Below are 22,919 nucleotides of genomic sequence, written 5' to 3'. Positions count from 1 at the left end.
ACTAACTGCCTCTCTTCCATGTGCTGCACAGGAGTTCCATACTATACCTGCTCACACAATCCCGCCCACTTACTTCAGTTACCTTTTTTACTCTGATGGGCCTCAATTTTTACCTAACTACCCAAATCTGAAAGCAGCTCAAATGTAACAAATCGGAAACAGGTTTCACTATGCCTCCCTTTCCATCTCCTCAACTCATCTACTCTTGCATTGCTCCGGGCCTACACACTTTTTTTCTTTTCTTTTCTTTTCTTTTTTTTTTGGGGGGGGGTCCAGTTGTGGGGCCTGAACTCTGGGCCTGGGCGCTGTCCCTCAGCTCTTCAGCTCAAGGCTAGCACTCTACCACTTGAGCCACAGCGCCACTTCTGACTTTTTTCTTTTTGCTTATGTGATGCTGAGGAACTGAACCCAGGGCCTCATGCCTGCAAGGCAAGCACTCTACCACCAGCCCCGCTATACACTTCTTGACCTGGGAATGATAATGCCATTCAATTTAAGAAACTACCTTGACTTTTACTTTGTTTTTGGGGGGGAGGGGTGGAAGGGGGGTCCTGGGGCAGGGCCTGGGCACTGTCCCTGAGTCTTTTGCTCAAGGCTGGTACTTTACCACTTGAGCCACTGCACCACTTGTGGCTTTTTCTGTGTATATATGGTACTGAGGAATCAAACGCAGGGCTTCATGAATGCTAGGTGAGCACTCTACTGCTGAGCCACCTTCCCAGCCCCTCAACTTTTACTCTCAAACCTATAAACCCTAAACCTAAAGCTATAATCAAACCTCCCTCCCTCTTCCCTCCTCACAGCCTGGTCCTCCCCCCCTCACGGCCCTGCCTGTTCCCCCTCATGGCCCTGCCCCCCTCATGGCCCTGCCCCCCTCACGGCCCTGTCCCCCCTCACGGCCGGGTCCCCCCTCACGGCCCGGTCCCCCCTCACGGCCCGGTCCCCCCTCACGGCCCGGTCCCCCCTCACGGCCCTGTCCCCCCTCACGGCCCTGTCCCCCCTCACGGCCCGGTCCCCCCTCACGGCCCGGTCCCCCCCCACGGCCCGGTCCCCCCCTCACGGCCCTGTCCCCCCTCACGGCCCTGTCCCCCCTCACGGCCCTATCCCCCCTCCCCTCACGGCCCTATCTCTCCTCACGGCCCTGTCCCCCCTCACGGCCCTATCTCTCCTCACGGCCGGGTCCCCCCTCACGGCCGGGTCCCCCCTCACGGCCCCGTCCCCCCTCACGGCCCCGTCCCCCTCACGGCCGGGTCCCCCCTCACGGCCCTGTCCCCCCCTCACGGCCCTGTCCCCCCTCACGGCCGGGTCCCCCCTCACGGCCGGGTCCCCCCTCACGGCCGGGTTCCCCCCCCATTCCGCCCGGGGCTCCAGTCCCCCAGCCGCCCTTATGTACACGAGCGCGGACACGTAGCCCGGCCAAGCCTTGCGAGAAAGGGGCTCACGCGAGGGCGCCAAGCGCAGGTGCCGGCCGCCCCGCCGGCGGCGACTCACCGGCCTCCGCGCTGAGCCGGCGGCGCGGCGGGCCCGCCTCGCCCGGCCGGGGCGGCGGCTGGAGCAGCGCCCGGGCCCGGGGCCGCTGCGGGCCGCGAGGACCTCGCAGGAGCCTCCAGAGGGACGCGGGCACCCTGAAGGCCGCCATGCTTCGCTGAGGCCGCTGGGAGCCGGAAGTGGTCGGCGGGACTTCCGGCCCTCCGCGCTCCGTTCGCGAGGCATTGTGGGGAATGTAGTCGCGCGGCAGGCCGAGCGTGCCGGAGCCCGCGGGGCCTCGGACTGGGGCCGGGACCGCGCTCCCGGCTGCGTGGCAGGGCTGGACAGGTGCTCTCTCCCTAGAATTCTAGTCCTCCCATGGCTCCACACGACACACGTCCGCACCTGCCCAAACCTTCCCAGATCAAAGCCAACTTGCCGTCGGATGGCTCCAGCCCCACTGGGCGAGCACACGCCCACCCCGGCGTGGCCCGAGTCCTGCCCGAGCCGCCGCTCCTCTGCACGGCTCTTCACAGCCTCCTGAGCCGGGCGTGCGCGAGCGCAGAGCCTGCATGGCGAAGGCGGCTCGCGGCTTCCACCCACCCGTGTCGGAGGACCGAGCCCGGCCGCACGGAGCTGCCCAGGGTCCGAGCTTATCACCCCACGGCCCGGAGCCTCCTCCTACCCCTGCTTCAGACACAATTCACAACCGGCCACAGCCACCCGCCCACCGCCGCCCACCGCCACCCGGGGCAGAGCGCAGGCATGGCCTGCCCTCCAGGCCTGCCCCTGCCCTGCCTGCCCTGCCCCTGCTCTGCCCCTGCCCTGCCTGGCCTGCCCCTGCCCTGCCCTGCCCCTGCCCTGCCCTGCCTGGCCCTGCCCTGCCCTGCCCCTGCCTGGCCCTGCCCTGCCCTGCCTGGCCTGCTCCTGCCCTGCCCTGCCCCTGCCCTGCCCTGCCCCTGCCCTGCCCTGCCTGGCCTCCAGGCCTGCCCTGCCCCTGCCCTGCCCTGCCCTGCCTGGCCTGCTCCTGCCCTGCCCCTGCCTGGCCCTGCCCTGCCTGGCCTGCCCCTGCCCTGCCCTGCCTGGCCCTTCCCTGCCTGGCCCTGCCCTGCCGCCCTGCCCTGCCGCCAGGTGGGCTTGTGACTGCCCGGCTCCCACCTCCGCCTCCACTGTCACGCCGGCATGTTCTCTCGTGTCTGTGCAAAGGTCCCTGTGTCTTCCGTGTCACAGGCACGCGTGTGCCTGTATCAAGCCCACCTTGATAATAAACGACAGTCTCCTCGTTTGAAGATCTTTAGTGTCCTCACATCTGCCAGGAGCCTACTGCCCAGATACAGCAACCTTCCCAAGTTCTCCGGGTGAGGAAATAACTTCTCTTTGAGGATAAAAGAAGGAAGAGAGACATTTCTCAGCCTGCCCAGCTGGCCACACACCAAGCAGATTTCTCTTAATCCAAACTAAGAGCCACAGAAACTGGTGGTAGAAATTTGAAGGAAATTACGGACCCAGCTTTTTTTTTTCAGTAGTGAGCTTGCTGACGGATGAGCAGAAGACAGTCTACAGCAAAAAGCAGAAAAATGGAGCCTATCTCAGAAGCAGAGAATCCACAGAGATGGAGTGAGAGTCTGTCTTGCCCAGAAAGCCTTTCACTTTCCTTTCACAAATCTTCCTTATCAGGGGCTGGGAAGGTGGCTCAGTGGTAGAGTGCTTGCCTTGCATGCATGAGGCCCTCAGTTCAATTCCTCAGCACCACATAAGCAGAAAAAGCCGGAAGTGGGGCTGAGGCTCAAGTGGTAGAGTGCTATCTACAGCTGAAGAGCTGAGGCACAGCGCCCAGGCCCAGAGTTCAGGCCCCACGACAGACCAAAAAAAAAAATCTTCCTTACCAGGGCTGCAGTGAACACTGCCACATCCAGTTTTATTAGTTGAGATGGGATCTGGATCATTTTGTGCCTGGGGCTGACCTTGAACTAAGATCCTCCTTATCTCTACCACCCAAGGATTATTACAGGTCAGGTAAGAATAAATTACTGTGAGCATCTGATGCCAAGTTTCTCACAGAGGGAGTGTATGATGGGTAACCTTGACCGTCCATGTCGTTGGCTGAGAAGACGTAAGGCTGTGTTAGCAGCTTCAGGAGTGAGAAGCTTGGAGAGGATCCACTTGATTGTGGCTGAGATGCAACAGGCCAGGTAGTAGGATAATGAGAAGCAGCGCCAGAGCAGAGCCAGGACCTGCTGGACTATTTCTGATAACCCTAGAGAAAGAGGGAACGCATCTGAAGATGTGCTTGGGCAAGCCTATTTGTGCACAGGAAAACCTTGTCTAGTGCCGGGGATGGTGAAAGATATGGTTAACTACTATAGCATCTTTCCACCTCGCGTGGAGAACACTGGCTTTTCACTGGCCCTGCTGGTCTTCATGGCCAGCTGTTTAAGCACACAGGGCACTGATGTGTCACCACCATCTGTGTGTTTAAGCTGAGGCTCTTAGGCTAAGGGTTTGCCCAAGCCTGCTCAATTAACTCAAAACAAAGACAAGACTATACTCTAGGGTCTCTGGAACTTTTATGGTGCAAAATCTGTTCCACATGTGTTTCAGGGGGAACTCGCTAGGACATCCAGAAATTATATAGCTAGTCCTTTGGGTCAGAAGAGAAAGAGGGAGAGACTTCCTCCGCCTGGGGTAGGGTAGTCCAACCCTGTTCATCTCCAAACTGCATGTGACATCGACCCCTCTCCTGAGAGCACCCACCAAACTACAATTCTGTCACGAACGGCATGTGAGAAGCAGAAAAGCATCACCAGAGGCTGAGGCTACATCTGTCCATGCTGAGAGACAGACGCTCCCTCCCAGAGCACAGGGACGGGAAGGCTGAGAGGCACCGAGGCTGGCTCTGTCCTGCCACCCCGGCCGCCCCCGCGGCGACCTGAGCCCTGAGCCCGGCTTCCACCCCGTGTCACACACTGCAGCGTCTGTAATAGACGGCACTTGGCTCCCCTCTCCTGAGAGCTGGCCGCTGTCAGGTCTGGTATGTGGAACGTTCTGTCTGAGGGATGCTGGCCTGGGTTGAAAGTAATTCCTGTCCCCGCACAGCCGGGTGGTCTGTCACGAGGCTGTTTTTCAGCTCAGTCAGGACTTGAGAGCTGGTATTTGCAAAGGTTAAGGAGCCCGTTGGAAATTTCTTTCATGGGGGGAAAAAAAAAACCAAAAATGTGATGTATCTGATGGCCTCGAGCAGGCTCAGGTCACTGGCCTGAGCTTAATTCCATCTCACACAAGACTTCTGGGATCTGGGGTGGGAGAGGCTGGTGTGGGGAGGGAGGGGAGAGGGGGAAGTACCTTGGTTGCTTCTTGTGGAAAATGAGGATAAGAAACAGAATGTAAAGCTGGGTGCTGGTAATCCTAGCCACACTCAGGGGGCTGAGATCTGAGGATCACCTTCCACAGTGGTTTGTGGGGGAAAGGAGCGGCTGCTCTGGGGGTGGTTTGGCAGCAGGGACAGGTGGGTGGGGTGATGGACAGAGGGCCACTGGAGGTGGTGAGGGGGTGAAGAGGAGGCGAGGAGGGAGGGAGCGGGCAGCTGGTATCCAGCCTGTGGGTTCCAGGGCAGCGCCCTCCTCTGCTGGGCAGGCTCTGCCAGATGGGCAGTAGATGGCGCTGTGGGACCACAGTCGGGTCGCAGGAGAGAAGACTTTTTCCCTCCCTGAGTGCCAGATGTGCACATCTGCACGGACCCCCCCCCCCCCTTTCCCCTTTCCTTTCCCTCTCACCTACTTGAACTCAGCACTGCGACTTAGCTTTTTCACTCCAGGCCGGCGGTGTAGCTACCATCAGAGCCAGGCCTCTAGCCTGCCTTGTTCTGCTTAATTCTGAGATAGGCTCTCACATTTCATGATCAAGAGCAAAGTGACGCCACAGCTCATGTCTGTAATCCCAGCTACTTGGCAGGCAGAGAGCTAGACCATCAAGGTTCTAAGCCAGCCAGGGCTAAAAGTTCACCAGATCCCCATCTCAACAGAAAAAGCTAAGCGTGGTGGCATACACCTGTCATCCCAGCTAACACGGGAGGACACTCTGGGGAGTCATGGTCCAGGTGGGCCCAGGTATGAAATGTGAGAGGAAGAGGAGAAGGAGAAAGAGGAGAAGGCGGAGGAGGAGGAGGAGGAGGAGGAGGAGGAGGAGGAGGAGGAGGAAGATGGAGGGAGGAAGGAGGTGGAGGAAGAGGAGGTGGAGGAGGAGGAAGAGGTAGAGGAGGAGGAGGAAAGAAGAAGAAAGGAGGAGGAGGAAGAGGAGGAGGAGGTGGTGGTGAAGGAGGAGAAAAGAAGAAGAAAGGAGGAAGAGGAGGAAGAGGAAGGAGGAAAGAGGAGGAAGAGGAAGGAGGAGGAAGAGGAGGAAGAGGAAGGAGGAGGGGGAGGAGGGGAGAAGGCGGCGGCGGCTATCCAGCCATGAGGCCTTAAGAGAATAGAAGGAGTGCTTTCCGCCAAAAGCTCTCCCTCCTCGTTCTGCCTCAGCTGATCCAGACACATCAGGTGGAAGGGGCTCTGCCCTGGGTGACGGTGGGGTCAGACTCCCTCAAAAGGCGCTCAGAGCGAGGCTGTGCCCTGGAGAAGGTGGAGAGGGAGGCTGGGGGGGGGGGGGGGTCCGGCGTGCCCTTCTGTGTTTAATTTTCCCACCAGTCAGCTCTGATTATGGGGATGGCCTCATGTTTCATGTATTCTGAGGCACGTTGTCAGAGCACCTGTGGGGGTGGGGAGCTCCCCCCAGCTGGCAGGCGGGGGCGGGGGAGCTGGGCAGAGGGGCGGCTGCCCACCGGCTCACCCCCAGCACGCGTGTCTGTTATCTATCAGGTCTGGTTGGAAGAATGACCTCGATGGACACTGAGCCCCGCCCCTTTCAATGGACAGCACCCCTCTAATGAGCCCCAGCGCCTCTCCAGCTCGTGGGGGTGGGGCAGGGGCCCCACCACGGCCGCCTGGGCCCTTCTGAGAAGTAGGTGACTTTGGTCTCCAGTCCCACCCCCCAGGGGACCGCTATAACATTGGCCACTGGGTCACGGGCCCAGGGGAGGGGAGCACAGCCCCCCATGGGACAAGGAGCGCCCCCCACGGGCCGTGCAGAGGGGATCCCAAGTCAGAGGCTACATCCCCGTTGCGAAGATTCACATCGAGGGCCTCCCCCCACCCCCAGGGACATCACTGGGCAGGGGGTGAGAGCTAAGAACGGGCTGGGGTTATGGCTCCAGTGGTAGAGCACTCGCCTTGCAAGGAGGGAGCCTTGAGTTCAAACCCCAGCACCACCTACAACAAAGGGGAGGATAAGAGGTCCAAGAGGAATATCCCCTCGCTGGGCGCAGGGAGGCATGCCCACAGTCCCGGCTACTTGAGAGGAGGAGATGGGAAGATCATAACGCTCAAGCCCATCCCAAAGCAAAGGAGTAAGACCCTGACTCCAAAGCAAACATAGAAACAAAAGGGCTGGCAGCATGATTCAAGTGCTCCAACCCTTGCCTAGCATGCTTGAGGCCCTGAGTCAATCCCCTGTATCAGGAAAGAAATTAAATAAATAAAAGCATCCTCAAGCCGGCGTAGGTGGCTCATGCCTGTCATCCCAGCTCCTTAGGAGGCTGAGATCTGAGGATCATAGTTTGAAGCCAACCCGGGCAGAAAAGGCCATCAAACTCTTATGTCCAATGAACCACCAGAAAACCAGAAGTGGCACTGTGGCTCAAGTGGTAGAGTGTTCACCTTGAATGAAAGAGCTCTGGGACAGCGCCCAGGCCCAGAGTTCAAGCCCATGACTGGGGGTGGGGGGGGGTGGGGGTGGGGGTGGGGGAAAGATAGTAATTTTTTCAAAAACAGCATTCCGGTGAGCTACACCTCCATACACCTTCCAGGACCTGCTCAGCTGCTGTACACAGAGCCTGCTGGTTTCCAATGCCCACTCCTGGCTTCCATAAAGACAAGATGTCCAGCTCTTGGGCTGATCTCACGATGAGCCGTCGTGAACAGCGCCACCTGCTGGGTGGTCAGCAGATGACCCTGTCCCTTCAGCCAGTTTTCCTGCCTCTGGGTCTTCCACAGGCCCACAAACCAGTGCAGCACGAGCCACGACCGCTCTACATGCAGCTCTACTCCAAAGGGATCCACTTGGCTGGGAAACACAAGAAAGACTTCCTGGAGAAGGTGGGTGGACTTGGCGTGGGGGAGAGGAAACACGCACCTGTTTACCTTCCCAGTGAACTGCTACATGACCTTCCGTGCCCACTTGCAAAGGTCCTCCCCAAAGTCCTGCAGACACTGCTGACACTCTGAAGCCAAAGTCCCTCAGCCTACCTACTACTCCCGTCCCTGCCTCTTCTCCCCATACACAGACCCATTCAGAAATCGCACAGCCCAAATACCCTACCCATGCAGGTGGGAAATGCACAGTAAAGTTGTGTTCAATGGTGCCGAGGGCTGAGGGGTCAGGCCCTCCACAGGGAAACAACTTGTTAGATGAAGCTGCCCAGTCTACCGGGGCAGGAGAAGAAGTTGACTTTTTCACATGGTCTGCGGGTGGAAGAGAATTGTGAACCCTAGTGCTCTGATCAGGCAGCTACGGGGTTCCACAGGTTGCCCCCCTCCCCCGACTGAGTGATCGTCTGGCCTCAGTGGGTCTTGGCTGATAATGTGCAGGAAATCTGGGCACAGTGTGGGTATATGGCTAGCATTCAGGAGGTGTCATAGCAGGCACCCAGAGAGTATGAAACAAACGAAGGCCGGAGAAGCCATGGAAGAGCTCTGCAGATTGTGTGTGTGTGTGTGTATAGTGTGCATACATGTGGTCCTGTGTAATATGTTTATGTGTAGTGTGGTGTAGGTGTGCATTGTGTTGTGTGCATATATGTACTGTATGTGCATGGTACTGTACAATGTGTGTATATGATGTGTGGTGTGTATGCGGTGTGTGGTGTGTATATATTGTGTGGTGTGTGTGTGGTCTGTAGTGTGCATATATGTTGTGTGGTATCTGTGTGCATTGTGTGGTATGTTATATGTTGTGGTGTGTGGTGTGTGGATATGTTTTGTGGTATGTGTATATGCATGGGATATGTGTATGGTGTGGTGTATGTATGGTATGTGGTGTGTGTATATGCACGAGGTGTGTGTGGTATGTGGTGTGTACATATGTTGTGTGGTGTGTGTATGCAGTGTGTGATGTGAGGATATGTTGTGTGGTGTGTGTGCAGTGTGTGATGTGAGGATATGTTGTGTGGTATGTGTGTGCAGTGTGTGGTATGTGTATATGCACGGGGTGCGTGTGGTGTGTACATGTGTTGTGTGCGTGTGTGATGTGTTATGTTGTGTGGTGTGTATATGCATGGTGTGTGGTATGTGTATATGTCGTGTGATGTACGTGCGATGTATGGTGTGTATACATTGTATAGTTTATGTGTGTGGTGTGTGATGTGTGGATATGTTGTGTGGTGTACACATGTGGTGTATGTTTCGGGGTGACACTGAGATAATCCCGTAGAGGGATCTCAGAGCTGGAGGAAAGCCTGGGATGGGGAAATGAACTGCACATGCGTGTGACCTTCTCCTGGAGCTTGCTGGGCGCTGGGCCTTCAAGGAGCAAACACGGAGCTGAGCCTCTAACAACAACAATGGAAGCCCTCCCACCCCAAACTACCTGGACCCTGGCGGGAGTCCTCAGCATCAGAGAGCATCCTGGGGGATGCTGCAGTCCACACAGATCTGCACGGTGTGGAGGCTCGGGCCCTTTCGAAAGACCCAGGACCGCTGTGCATCACGATGAGAATGTACTGGGAGCCAACAGCCCCACCTTGAATTCCTGCTCTCCGTCTACTAGCCGTGTACTTAACCCAGGGCAGCTGGTCCTCTCTGGGCATCCTTTATGGGATGGGCCTAGCACAGGGTCTGGTAAACAGCAGGTGATTAATGATGGCCAGCTCAACTCCCCGCTTGGTTTCCTGCCTGAGCTGCTTGAGGGTCCCTGGCAGGGTCTTCCTCTCCTCCCCTCGTCTCCCTCCTCTCCCTCCCCTCCTCTCCCCTCCTCTCTAGAAGAATTCAAAGGGCCCTGGGAAGTTGTTTATTAGGAAAAGCTGTGGGAGCCGCCCTGACTGGGGGAGGCACTGGCCTCTCCCGTCCCTCCCCACATATTTCTCCCCAGCGCCATCTTTTCATGTTCCTGCTCACTTGGGTGAGTCACAGATCTGTAAATCCAGACCACAGAACAGCTTGGCAGGGCCTGTGAGGTGTTTATGGAGAGGGGAAGGAAGGAGGACAAGGATCAAAACATTGGCTCTAGGTTGGGAAACTTGCAAGAGCCAGTCTTAAAAGTCTACGTTTGAAGCATCTAAAAAGATTCATGGAGCCCCCCTCCTGAAAACACAAGCCATCATGGGAATAAGATCATATACTACTTCTCAGTAGAGCTGGGCGCCGGCGGCTCACACCTGCAGTCCTAGCTACTCAGGAGGCTGAGATGCTGAGGATTGTGCTCCCAAACCAGTTCGGGCAGAAAAGTCTGCTGCGACTCTTAGCTCCAATTAACTACCGGGAAGCCGAAAATGGAGGTATGGCTCAAATGGTAGAGCACCGGCCTTGAGTGGAAAAACTAAGGGGCAGAGACCAAACCTAGTAGCAGTACGTACACACACACACACACACACACACTCTCTCTCTCTCTCTCTCTCTCTCTCTCTCTCTCTCTCTAGCAGTTACATCTCAGAGCTGCCTTTTTGTGGTGCCAGAAACTGGAACAGAAACTGAGAAATGCAATTCCATGTTCTGCTCTCCCGACACCAACCTGGACCTCCGGGCTTTGGGCCTCCGCACTCCCGTGCTGCCTTGTGTCTGTCCACATGTCTTTCCCCACTGTCCACAAGTCCATCTCACTGGTCCTAGCTAGGGCTGGGAAGCCCTCGCAGAGCCAAGGGGACAGAGCGAGGAGTTAGACGTAGCTCCTGACAGATGTCTCCATGAGGGAGACGGGAGGCCCCCGCTGACCCTTGGCCATGAGGATGAGTCCAAGGGAAAGCCTGGGTCATGTGACTCTGTCTGTTTGTCCCTGAAGAGCCAGCTCTCGTCCCCTCTCCTAGGAAGTGTCCCCTGGTGGTGTCGGGCACTCTGTCCTCACCTCACCCCTGTAACGAAACCATTCCCCTGTGTTATTTATCTGCCTGTCCTGGGATTTCTGACCTGATGGGATTTCTCTTTTGGGTCTCTGACTTGTAGCATCACAGGTTCATTTGCATGGTATGTGTCTTGTTGTTGTTGTTTAGAAGCTGAACATCACACTCCCCCACCCCACAGCCAGCAGGAAAAAGTAGCGTGCGACACTCTGAGAAGCCTGGAGACTGCCACACCTGAGCCCCACGGGCCGGGCCCCATCTCTCCATGCCTCTGAACCCCAAAAGGGTCTGGGGAGGATTAACCCCTGGATCTCGGGCCTCATTCCAGCATCGTGGTTCGGTGATGGTGGTGGGGGGGCTGTTCAATCAAGGGAGAAATATGCTTTGAAATGAAAACGCTTCTCTTTCTGATGTGCCTGGCTGCTCACGCACCCCACCTTCTTAGTATGCATGTATTCAGCCCCCATTTTGAGACCCCACCCTCCGCGTCTTCTCGGCTTTGACCGGCTGAGCTGGGCTCCTTCACCGCCCCCCCACTCTGGTCCCCTCCAAAGACAAATTGCTTACATCTGTCAAGGCTTTTCTGATTAATAGAGGACTACGCTGTGGGATGTCATCGGGGGTTCAGAGGCTTTTGATCAAAGGGGGAGGGGAGCCAAGCCACACATCCCTGCTAGCTCCTCCATCAGCTCGGCGGGCACCTTCTCCCCAAGCGCCTCCTGGAAAGGCCACCATCAGCTCCCACCAATCCCAGAGGGGAGCCAAAAGGCGGTGGCACCCCAGAAAAGAGCCACAGGAAGCAAGAGACAGGGAGAGAAGAGCGGAGTAAATGGAGGGGGCACGGTCTAGGTTCTTGTGGCAGGAGACCGCAAGTTCTCCTCATGCCTGGAAGCTACTAGAAAGATAGAGGGGCCTAGCGGGCAAGTCTTCCAAAGTATGGCGGGGGGGGGGGGGCAGGCGGGGAGGCTGAAGGGAGGGAGGGAAAGATTAGTAAGTAATAACAGAGTGGGATAGCCAAGGGTCTCAGGAAAGACTGGATTAAGGGACCAATGTCTGAATGGACTCTGGATGAAGCAGAGCAGGTTCACACCATCGCGCCAACCAGATGGGAATCTGGCCTCCCTTCCACTTTGGTTCCCCCGCCCCCAGCATCCCCAGTTCCTGCCCTTGTGGCCCACGTCTGGTCCACAGTGCCCCCCCCGCCCCCGCCTGTATGAGGGACCCGAGGCCTGGAGAGGTTGAGAGCTCGGGGAGAGGTGGGGACAGACAGTACAGGACACCAGTCTGCCTGTCCGTTCCGGCTTCCTCCTGCATACCCAGGTCCCCGAGGACCCGCTAGGTATCTCTAGGGGGCTCCGGGGGTGTCCCCTGGGGGTGAAGGCCAGGCCCACCATCCTCCGAAGTACCCGGTGCTGAGAGCTCTGCCAGGACAGCTGCAGGGAGCCGCGCAGAGGTCGCGGCGCAGGCTGCGAAATTGGGCTCTGAGGATTTAGATTAACCTAATTTAATGACACGGCTGGCTGGCTGGATTGAAGTTCTTTTACTACAAATTTTTTTTTTTTTTTACCCCTTTCAACTTGCTCGACAATGATTCCCCTCAAGTTGGTTGCAGATGCAGCCTGCCTGGGAATTATAATCTGTTCCTTACTGAGTAGCCGGGAAACTGGGGGGGGGAGGGGGGCAGGAGATGCTGGCCATGTCCACACGCACGCCACCCAGGCAGGGGCCAGAGGGAGGGCAGCGCCAGGGGCCGTGTCTATGCCGTGACTCAGACCTTGTAAGGAAGGTCACTGCGAGGCCTCATGGGCTGGGCTGGACCGGCTGGGGCCAGTCTGGGGGGGACAGGGTGGCTGTCTCTACCTCATTCTGCTCCCCACACCAACACCAACACATACACGGGAATGCACACGGGGATACAGGATGAGAGGCACAGCCACGGGACACTCATACACGCATGTGCGTGGATTCACACACACCAAGCCCCATCTACCCTAACAATTCAGTCCAAGCAAGTGAGCCTGGAGTGCTGATTGATCCGAGTTCTCCGTGGCCGGACCAGAGACTGACCCGTCATACCTGCCTGTCCTCACAGATCTAGTGACAGAGAGACATCATTCTATAGAAGGAAAGGGCAGTTTCAATAACGGTTTCTGAAGTTTTGTTCTCAAAGTTTCTTGGCTGCATTGTTGGGGTGGGGCGGGGTGTCACGGTGAGGAGCAGCTGCTTCTGCAGAGCTGCTCACCTCCTGGCAGCTAGGAAGCTGAGGGAGGAGCGTGTCTCTCAGAACCAAATACCCACACGGCCCCAGCAGCCTACCTCCTCCAACCCGACGCCACCTCCTTCATTTCCACTGTCTTCCAAAAGGGTCACAGCTGGGGATGAGCATTTGCAGGGTGCAAGGGGGGGGGGGCGCGTATTTCAGGTTAAAACTATGTTAATCTTCCAACAGCTGAGGAAAAAAATAAGACCCAGAGAGCCCTAGCAATGGCCACGGCCTGGGAAGTCACTGAGCCAGGACCAGAACTTGTCTCCTCCCTGGGACCCGTCTCTCACCCACGTATCATATTGCTGAACGCTGCAGCCAGTGGAGACGGTGCTGGTCTCATTGCTTTACCTGGACGGTAGTTTCCAGTATGCAGAGATCACACCTGCTCCTGGGCCTCCCTGCCCCAGTGCTCTCCCCTCTTCCTGGGAGCCCAGGGTGTCTGTCAAGAAGGCCTTGCCGAGGGAGTAATCTGAGTGAATGGAATCGGAGTGGATTGACTATTGGTCCCCTACCTGCCCCGTTTCATATGCTGAAACGCACTGTGATGATATCTGGAAGTAGGACTTGCAGGTACTGCAAGCATGAGATTTTGTAAGTGGATTAGGAGAGCCAGAGGTAGCTCACTCTCCTTACCCCACGTGAGGCCACAAGCAGAAGGCAGTGTGCCACGTGGGAAAGGAAGCCTTGGAGAACCCAGGCATGCTGGTACTTGGGACTTCCAGCCTCCAGAACCATGAGAAATGAGTTTCCGGTTTTGATGTCACTTGTTCTCCGGCCCTCCATTACAGGAACCTGAATGGATGGAGACACTGAGTCTAATTTAGGGAGGGTTTTCTTGTTTGTGCTTCTTTGTCAAGAAAATCCAATCGAATAAAACAGAAGTGATGGTCATAAATTCAGTCTCCATGATGCCTGGGCTCTCAGCTCTCCTGTGTTTACTGCACTGAATGAACATCTGGAGAAGCCACGCACTGGTGGCTCACGCCTGTAATCCTAGCCACTCAGGAGGCTGAGATCTGAGATCTCCCAGCTCAGACCCAGCCTGGGTGGGAAGCCGGTGAGGTTCTTATCTCCAATTATTCACAGACCAAGGTGGAAGTAGATCTGTGGCTCAAGTGATAGAGTGCTAGCCTTGAGCAAATGGAGCTCAGGGATAGTGCCCAGGTCCTGAGTTCAAGCCCCAGGACTGGCCAAAAAAAAAAAAGTCTAGAGAATGTTGAACCGAGGCAAGGTCAACTCCAGCAGAACGGGAGCTCAGCCAGCAGTGTCCCACACTCTTCTGGTCCCCCTCAGCATCACACACCCCCTCCCGTGGCTCTAACCAGTCTGAGCCTCAGACAGTGAAATTCAGTGGTGACACTGATTCTTGTTCAAAGAGACATGGACACATGAATGGCCAACTACAACCCACTTCATACCTACTACTGATGAGAATGTATATAGTAGACACCCAATAAATAGTAACTCAAAGTAGGGAGAAGACTGAAATACCATGCTCAGGGTTTTCCTGCTACTCACAGCTAAGATTTCTTCCTCCCTCCTCCCCCAACCTTGGCGCCCCACCCCCCAAAGCCCCATAGCCACATCTCTATCTAATCTAAAGTACTAAGAAACAGAAACAAACAAATACAGCACAAAACCAAAACAGCCGGCCACTGGGAACCTGGTCACTGCTCCGGAGCATAGCTGCTACTGGGCCAGCGCGGCCACCGCAGGGCGCAGCTCAAAGTCCTGCTGGGAGCCAGCGAAGCTGGCCTGAGATGGCGCCCACAGGGTGAGGTGGGACAGCCAGGGTGGGCAGGGACCTGGGTATGGCCAGGAGGTGGCATCCAGGGTGGTATCAACCTGTTCTAGAAGTACAACATGGCTCCTGAGTTGGGTTGGGGGAGGGGAATGGACTGGGGCAGGGGGTGAGAGCCACAGGCCTAGGCTGGGCGGGTCCCAGGATGCTCTAACAGAGGTCATGTCTGCCGGAGGTCATCCTGTGAACCTCTATGTGGGCGGAGCCCACCAGGGCACTAATAAATAGTGCTGCCATTACGGCAGGTGCAGATGGGGCCACAGTAGTGGGTATACAGGGTTTTCCTTCCTTTCTTGTGATGGCTGACTTCTCCTTGTTGTTTTCCTCAATTATAGAGTACAGCTAAGTATGTAGAAGATTTTACAAACACCAAAAACTGCGGAGAGAAAGACACCAGTGGGATGGCATTTTTGTATTTCAGTCAACGCCGTACCTGGCTCGTTTTCCTTACAGAATGGAGATGGTAAGGTATGTACAATTTGACTTGTCTGTACACGTGCCTCACCACTCCAAATTTCGTTTAACACTATCCAGACTTTTCTCATGACAGTAAAGTCCAGTGGCTTAAAACTCAGGGCCTGGGCACTGTCCCAGAGCTTCTTTTGCTGAAGGCTAGCACTCTACCACTTAAGCCACAGCTCCACTCTGTCTTTTGGTGGTTAATTGGAAATCAGAGTCTCATGGACTTTCTTACCCAGATTGGCTTCGAACCATGATCTCAGATCTCAGCCTCCTGGGTAGCTAGGATGACAGGTGTGAGCCACCAGTGCCCAAGCATCATTTCTAATAGCTACATAGTTTCCCCTATGGGGAAGATGTGTAGATGGTGTGCATGTGTTTGCTCTGTGGTATTTGTATGTCACTTGCATTTCAAAGTCGTTCTTTGGGTAAGGTGTAGCCACATGCATAGGTACCTGGTCCGGACTGCCCAATCACCTCAGGGAGGACTGACAGATGATTAACAGAGAATCTAACACCTTGGTGCCCAGCGCCGGTGGCAGACAAACCTCAACCGCAGATGGCTATCTTTTATCTTGCCACCAGAGATTTCCAAACATGAATGGCCACTTTCCCCCCCAAAACCCGAAAGATTTCCAACATGTTTGCAAATAGCTCTGACCCCAGATCAGGTTCCTGAGCCTCTCTGACGCCAGGAAGCTGGGTGAACTCAGGCTTTCATGTCTGCATGGGTCTGGCAGTGGACTTGAACCAGACGGTCCCTGATGCCACTTGACCTGTGACAATTTGGTGGCAGAAGAGTCAGAGGCCCCGGCTGCAGTGTCCAGCCGCTTTGCCCCTTGCCAAAAACATGACACTGGGGAAAGTGATTTAATTGGACTGAGCCTCACCTATATAATCTGCAAAATGGGAATAAAGGAAATTATTAGCTGGTCACATGGACTGAATGTGATTACATGTGGAGTGTTTGTAAATGGGGCCTTGGCCTAAACCCAAGATGAACAAAGGGTCCGAGGATGTTACATTTAACTGAGAAGGGGCCTTGAACATTGGTGCAAAAAATGACAGAAGGGAAGGAAAAAAGCTCCAAGATTTTTAGCAGCTGCCTTGCTCTGGCCTGAGCAGGACCTGGTCCCTGCCTCCTGTGTGATCAGAAGTCCGGCTGCAAACAGGCCTCAAGCAGGCGGCTAAGCAACAGCTAAAACACCAGGCTCCATGGGAGGAGCCTGGAGAGGCCGAAGGCCGCCTGGCCAGGTGGCTACCACAGCTCCACTGGCCCCAGAAATCTTGGGAACCTAATCTCCAGGAAGTGACTGCCTGAACTCGGCTGGCTGGGGAACAAGGACACGGACTCCGATAAGCCTTAACAGTAGCCAAAGAGGAACTGGACCTGGGGGTCTCGGGGAGGCCTCCTGATTCATCGCACAGCCATTTCCTGGGGGCTCTGCTGAGCACCAGCATCCGGACCCACACTCTCAGTGGGAGGAGGTGTGCAAGGGTAGAGAAGTGTCAGGACAGAATCCCGTCTATGGATGAGGATGGAGAGGAAGAGTCAAGGTCAAGGTTGGACTCTTCAGGCCCAGCGCCATGATAGGAAGTAAAGAAGTAAAGCCATGTGCCTAGTAGGAATCCCACGTCCGCAGAAACCCACTCCCTGCTTCTTAGAGGGGGTGTCCCAATGCAGGGCTCCCCTATCCCCTTGGCCATGCATGGAAGATGTAGGTAAGAGGACTGTGAACCTGGGCTGGCTCCGAGAAAAAAGCCTGAGAGTTGTGTCTGAGAAATAACAGAAAGCACAAAGGGCTGGGGTGTGTGGCTCAAGTGGTAAAGTGCTTGCCTAGGAGGTACAAGGCCCTGAATTCAAACCCCAGCACCCCCCTCCCACATACACCACAGAGTGACAACACCCCTTCAAGGCCATGCGTGCCAGCACCAGGGCAGCCCCTGCTCTGTAAACAGATCGCTTGGTACTATATAGAAGGGCAGTGGGCCCAGGAGAAAGCCATGGAGGAGGCCTGGGCAGGCGCAGTGGACTTTCCCTGCTCTTCTGGAAGGCCAGGTGTGGAGGGAGAGAGCCACAGAGACCAGCAGCCCTGGCTGGCGGGAGAACGGCCTGTCTTTGCTCAACAGCAACCTCCACATTGCACAGGGACACTTGAATTCAGTGGTGGCAACAGGTTGACATCTCTGTGGGGCACAATTAGCGTGCATGTGTGTGCGTATGCGTGTGTGTGTGTGCGTGTGTGTGTGTGTGTGTGTGTGTAAGAGAGTGAGAGAGGTGGTACTGGGCTTGAACCCAGAGTCTGGGTGCTGACCCTTAGCTTTGCTATTAAGGCTGGAGCTCTACCACTTGAGCCACAGCTGCACTTCTGACTTTTCGCTGGTTCACTGGACACAGGACTTTCACCAACATTCCTGCCTGCAATCCTTTCAGAGCTCAACCTCCTGAGTAGCTAGGATGACAGGCGTGAGCCACCAGCACCCAGCCATGATTAACTTCAACTGCAAATCCAGAAGGCAATTACAACAGGAAGCAGATTTGCCTTTTATTCCTGGCACTTTGGTAACTCTACAAAGTCTTGAAAGATGCAAATGGTTTGTCATTTCAGGAAAATCCCAGCCCCTCTCCAGGCTGCAGCCCCGTTTGCCAAGTTCCTATCCAGACAGCCAGACATCTCTGCTGTGCATCGTTACCAACCAGAGCACAAGTCACCACTTACTGCTGAGCCTCTTAGAAGGGGCAGGAGGCCCATGGCCAGGCCTACTACTAGTCCCAGTCCCCCCTGAAATCCAGGGCTACATGGCAGCACTCCCGCTGGGGCTGTCCCATTCAGATTTAGGATCCAACAGGGGGCACCAGAGACTGCTCACAGCAAACTCAGCAGCCAGCAGCTAGGAAGATTCCAGTCTTTCCCAGCAGGAAGGCAAAGATGGAAGATGACTGCTCACTCCTCCTGAGCTTACCTCCCTCCCCCAGCCTCACAGCAAGATGTAGGGCAATAGCGGACTTGCAGATACTCTGTCCTTACCCCTTGGCCAGAATATTACAAGTTTCCAAGCCCTCTCCTGGCCCTCTAGGCTGAGATGGATCAGTAATGACCATCAGGAACACACATAGGGGACTGACCCAGCCCAAGATTTACCCAGTCTTGGGATCCATATTTAACTAGGGCTTGTTAGTTCTAAAGTTATAGTAATCACTGCAGCCTTTGTCAAAAACCATGGTTGGGCGCCAGGTGCCCATGGCTCACACCTGTCATCCTAGCTACTCAGGAGGCTGAGACCTGAGGATCAAGGTTCAAAGCCAGCCTGGGCACAAAAGGCCTTGAGACTCTGATCTGATCTCCAATAAACCACTCAGAAAACTGGAAGTGGCACTGTGGCTCAAGTGGTAGAGCACTGGTCTTGAACTGAAGAGCTGAGGGACAGCGCCCAGGCCCAAAGTTCAAGCTCCACAACCTACCAAAAAAAAAAAAAAAGGAGGCCAGGGTTGGTATCCAAGATCCTTCACAATCAGTATCTGGCTTCTTTAGTCAGTATTAACTTGCATCTATTTCTCTCTCTCTCTCTCTCTCTCTCTCTCTCTCTCTCTCTCTCTCTCTCTCTCTCTCTCTCTCTCTGTGTGTGTGTACACACTAGGTACTGGACTTGAACTCAGGGCCTGGGCATTATCCTTGAGCCACAATACCACTTCCAGTTTTTGTGGTAGTTAATTGGAGAGACAGAGTCTCTCCGACTTTCCTAACCCCGCCTGGACAGATCTCAGTCTCCTGAGCAGCGAGGGAGATAGGCATGAACCACTGGTGCTGGCCAGCTTGCATCTATTCGCCCTCTGAACTCCAGCTTCCCACTTGCCGTCCATGTTCTCAGTGAGCTGTGCCTCACTCACTAGGTTCCACCTGCCTGGAATGTCCTCTCTTCCCACTTCCAAAATCGACCCGTCTTACTCCCCACCTCGGCCTAAGTCTGCCCACCTGCCTTTCCTGCAGGGAGAAGATAGGGCTCAGAGCAGACAATGTGGTGGGTGTAAGGTCACACCACTGAGAAATGCCAGACCGGGGATTCCAGTGGGACCCCAGTCTCCCTGAATTCAACTCCACCCTTCCTTGGTCTTGCTCCAGGATTCCTGTCATGGAGAGCCCCATTTACCCAGAGGGCCTTGCAGAGGACCACACCAAACCCAAGGGTGGGGGGGAATACCCAACATTTAGGAGACGTTCAGAAAGTATTTAAATTCTGCACGGCCAAGCTTTCCTAGTGAGTCTGGTCTGTGGAAGTAGGCGGTATTGGGGGGTGACCTCCTTTCCTGCCCCCCAGATCTTACCTCCCAGGTGACCACCTGTGGTAGGCTAGCCCAGCCGGTAAGCCCCCTTCCCCCCCCCCAATACCACATTTCTGCCCTTTGATTTCACGCCTGTCCTTTTCTTCCACCCACAATCCTGGAGAAATCAGCCTCGGGTTGCTGCAGCTGCTACCCACGGAGGACACTTCCAGCGCCCACAAGGAGGACTGCAGTCCAGCCCTTGTGCCCTCGGGCTATCTGCCGGGCCACAATGACCCAAAGGACCTCCACGCTCCAGGCTGACTGTCTTGACATGTTTTTGTTTGGTTTTGTTTTTTAATCGGGCATCAAATTGTGTCATTGTTTTGTTTAACATCGAAAGGAGTTAAACGGCTCTGAATGTTAATGCGCCAACCCCCCACCCCCCCAGTAAACCATTAGGTCCCTTCTGTGTTCTTGACTTTATAAGCCTGTTTCCCTCAGAGGAACATCTGTTGTATACTTAAATGACCTTAGTTCAAAGGCACGCTTAACAACAAAAAAAAAAATTCCTAACTCCACTAGGAAGAAAACGAGAAGATCGTTTTCTCTGCGCTGGTCCACAGTATTCAGGGCTCCTCTATTAACAGCTGAGGACATCTGCCCGGGCGGCCAGAGGCCTCTTTCTTTCTGCACATCATTAAAGATGCTCAGACCTGCCTTTGGGCCTCCTTCCCATCCTGACCCAAGCAAGCGAGTCTCGCCAAAATCTCCCGTTTTATGGGCATCGATAGCCAGGCTTCTACTCAAGATGTGATTTTTACCCTTGGTGCAGAGCGGTGTGATAAAAGACACGAAGAACTCCGCTAACCCTTGGAAAGAACATGAATGGGCATTAGGGATTTCAAGCAACTTGACAAATGTAGAAGAAACCAGATTGCTCTTAGCCAAACGCGGAAGAATTCGAGGAGGAAAAAAAAAAAAACAACAAAACAGAAAAACCAAAACACAAAACGAGCCTGTTGCAGACAAAGATTACAAGGGAGACACCATCTTGCAAGCCATAAAAGTCATGTTGGAAACAAAGCGAAGGGCAGGCAGCAGGCCTCTTCTGGCTTTTTCGTGGATTAGCTCATCCTGATGTTACCCCATTTCACAGATGTGTCAGCAGGCACTGGGAGCTCTAGATCTGTCAGAGGAGAACCCGGGCTGCCAACTCCTGCCAGCCTGTTTCCTGGGCGTTTCCTGCACCAAGCTCCAGTGAGCCAGACCACACAGCTCGTAGAGCTGAAGATAATGAGGGCATTGAGGGAACTGGAGATGTCTATTTAAATGTCGCCTCTGGAGAGAGCATGGCTGTCAGAGGGACTCATGAAGTCAGCTGAAAAGTCCCTTTTGTTGGTGCCGGTTCTAGGGCTTGAACTCAGGGCCTTGCACTAATCCCTTAGCTTTTTCACCCAAGATCAGTGCTTTACCACTTCATCCACACTTCCAGCTTTTTTTGGCTAGTTAACTGGAGATAAGAATGTCACTAACTTTTCTACCCAGGCTGACTGTGAACCATAATCCTCAGATCTCCACCGCCTGAGTAGCTAGGATTAAAGGCTAAAAGTCTCCCCTCTCCTTCCCGACCCCCCCCCCCAAGGATTGCTTAGACTTTTCAGGAAATGTGACTTTTCAAGGATGCTTTGAAGTCTGGTTTCCAAACATCAGGAAAAGTACAACACTGAGTTTCCCTGGGAAGTGTGAGAGAGGAGCTTCCCAATGGGGCAAAGCTCAGTTTGCTTGGGGGTGGGGAGAGCACCTTGTCCAGACTGGTGAGGGCTGGGGGGCAGAAGGGGAGTGTTACAGAGACAGGACAGAGACTTGGACCTCTTCCTTAAGGGTGGTCCTGACTCTTGAGGCACATGTGAGATGATGATGATGATGATGATGATTATTAAAAGTTAACACTTTTCCACAAGTTGATGCTTCTGTGAGTTAACACTTTCCTGTCATGCTGGCTCATGGAGCTGGGCCTTCTTGCAGTTGGGAAATCGCTGCTAAAAATAAAGGAACATTGAGTTTTGCCTTATTTGGACAAGATTGGCTTGCACTGTCTCTCCTCTTTCCCATGTTATCTCTCAGAGTAAATCATGGGGCTTTAATCACGACGAAGCATAGCTCAGATCAAATCCAACAACTAAGACTTTCAGAAGCTGCCTCAATCTGACAGGCCAAAATATGGCAGCTTTTTTTGTTTTTTTAGTACTAGGGTTTAATTCAGGGACCAGATCCCCAGCCCTTTAGCTTTTAGTTATGCTTCAGACAGGGTCTCACACTTTTGCACAGTGTGATCCTACTATTGCCACTTCCAAATAGTATGTAGCCTATAGTGCTGGCAGCAGTGGCCTTCCATCTCCATTGTTAAGAACTTGGAGCTGGGTGCTGGTGGCTCACACCTGTCATCCTAGCTACTCAGGAGGCTAAGATCTGAGGATCACGGTTCAAAGCCAGCCTGGGCAGGAAAAGTCTGTGAGACTCTTACCTCCACTGAACCAATCAGAAAACTGGAAGTGGCACTGTGGCTCAAGTGGTAGAGCACTCGCCTTGAACTGAAGAGCTGAGGGACAGCACCCAGGCCCAGAGTTCAAGTCCCATGACCAACAAAAACAAACAAAAAACTTGGTTTGACTTTGTTTCATTTCAATCATTATAATATTAATTGAAGTGGGATGTGGCTGTGTTGTTCTTCCATTTGTCCATTCATTCATTGGGTCCACTGGAGACCATGGAGGACAGCCAACACGGAAGTGACCCAGTCTCTGCTGTGCATGGAAGCATATCGCCACCTCACATCAGAGGGGGACGGGGACGGGTGGGCCCAGCCCTGGTGCTCTGTGTTGTAGAACATGCTAGGTTTACAGAGCATGAGGAGGAAGGGAGGGGTCTGGGGAGGAACGGAGTAGTACCAGAGCTGGGATTTGGAAGGATGCAGGGGAAGAACAGATGGAGGGAAAAGGAGGGAGAGAGAGAGGATTCCAGGCAGAGGAGATGGCGTGTTGGAAAGCCTGCAGGGCTCTGGTGGAGAATGAGGCAGCCACATCGGGATGTAGAACCAGCACTAGGGTGAGGTGGGTGGTGTTAAATAAGGCAGAGTCTGCCTTGCACTGGGTATGGGCAGGGGGGACAGACTGACTGATCCCACCTGCCTTGCTGCTCAGTCCACATCTTCATGAACATTTTGCAATAGGACAACAGCCCTGGGGGGCCAGTCTGGGTCAAAGTGTGAGACCCTATTTGAGAGATGACTAAAGGACTGGGGATGTGGGTTCAAGCAGTAGTACACCTTCTTAATGGAATATTAATCACAATTGCTCAGAGATGAGCCATGTAGACAGAGCAGGGGAGCCCACAACATTATGTACCCCCTCATATCAGAAAGAGAACAGGTCAGGGGCAGCCTGCAACTGCATATGCTCCTGCTCAATGCCTGGCGGCCTCTCTTGGGGTAAACAGCAGGTAGGGAATTCCTGCCCCCCCCCAG

The 22,919-nt window shown here is 54.6% G+C and overlaps 1 protein-coding gene across 2 annotated transcripts in view; it reads right to left on the bottom strand.

Moving 5' to 3' along the window:
* Positions 1–22,919, bottom strand: part of Mrps22 (mitochondrial ribosomal protein S22) — a 70,246-nt gene that overhangs the window by 10,585 nt on the left and 36,742 nt on the right. The window contains exon 1 of one of the 2 annotated variants that reach the window (XM_070005506.1): positions 1,492–1,645. The exons of the other annotated variant lie outside the window; for it this stretch is intronic. Coding sequence (XP_069861607.1) covers positions 1,492–1,639 — 148 coding nt within the window. The 5' untranslated portion in view covers positions 1,640–1,645. Of the gene's footprint in view, positions 1–1,491; positions 1,646–22,919 lie in introns of those variants that run through there. 2 annotated transcript variants of the gene reach the window in all.

This window comes from Dipodomys merriami, unplaced genomic scaffold (genome assembly GCF_024711535.1).
Source record: "Dipodomys merriami isolate MVZ:Mamm:240054 unplaced genomic scaffold, mDipMer1.0.p SCAF_68, whole genome shotgun sequence".
Classification (NCBI taxonomy): Eukaryota; Metazoa; Chordata; class Mammalia; order Rodentia; family Heteromyidae; genus Dipodomys; species Dipodomys merriami.
The sequence above is the reverse complement of the archived record's forward strand: the minus strand, read 5'-3'. Positions and strand labels throughout refer to the sequence as shown.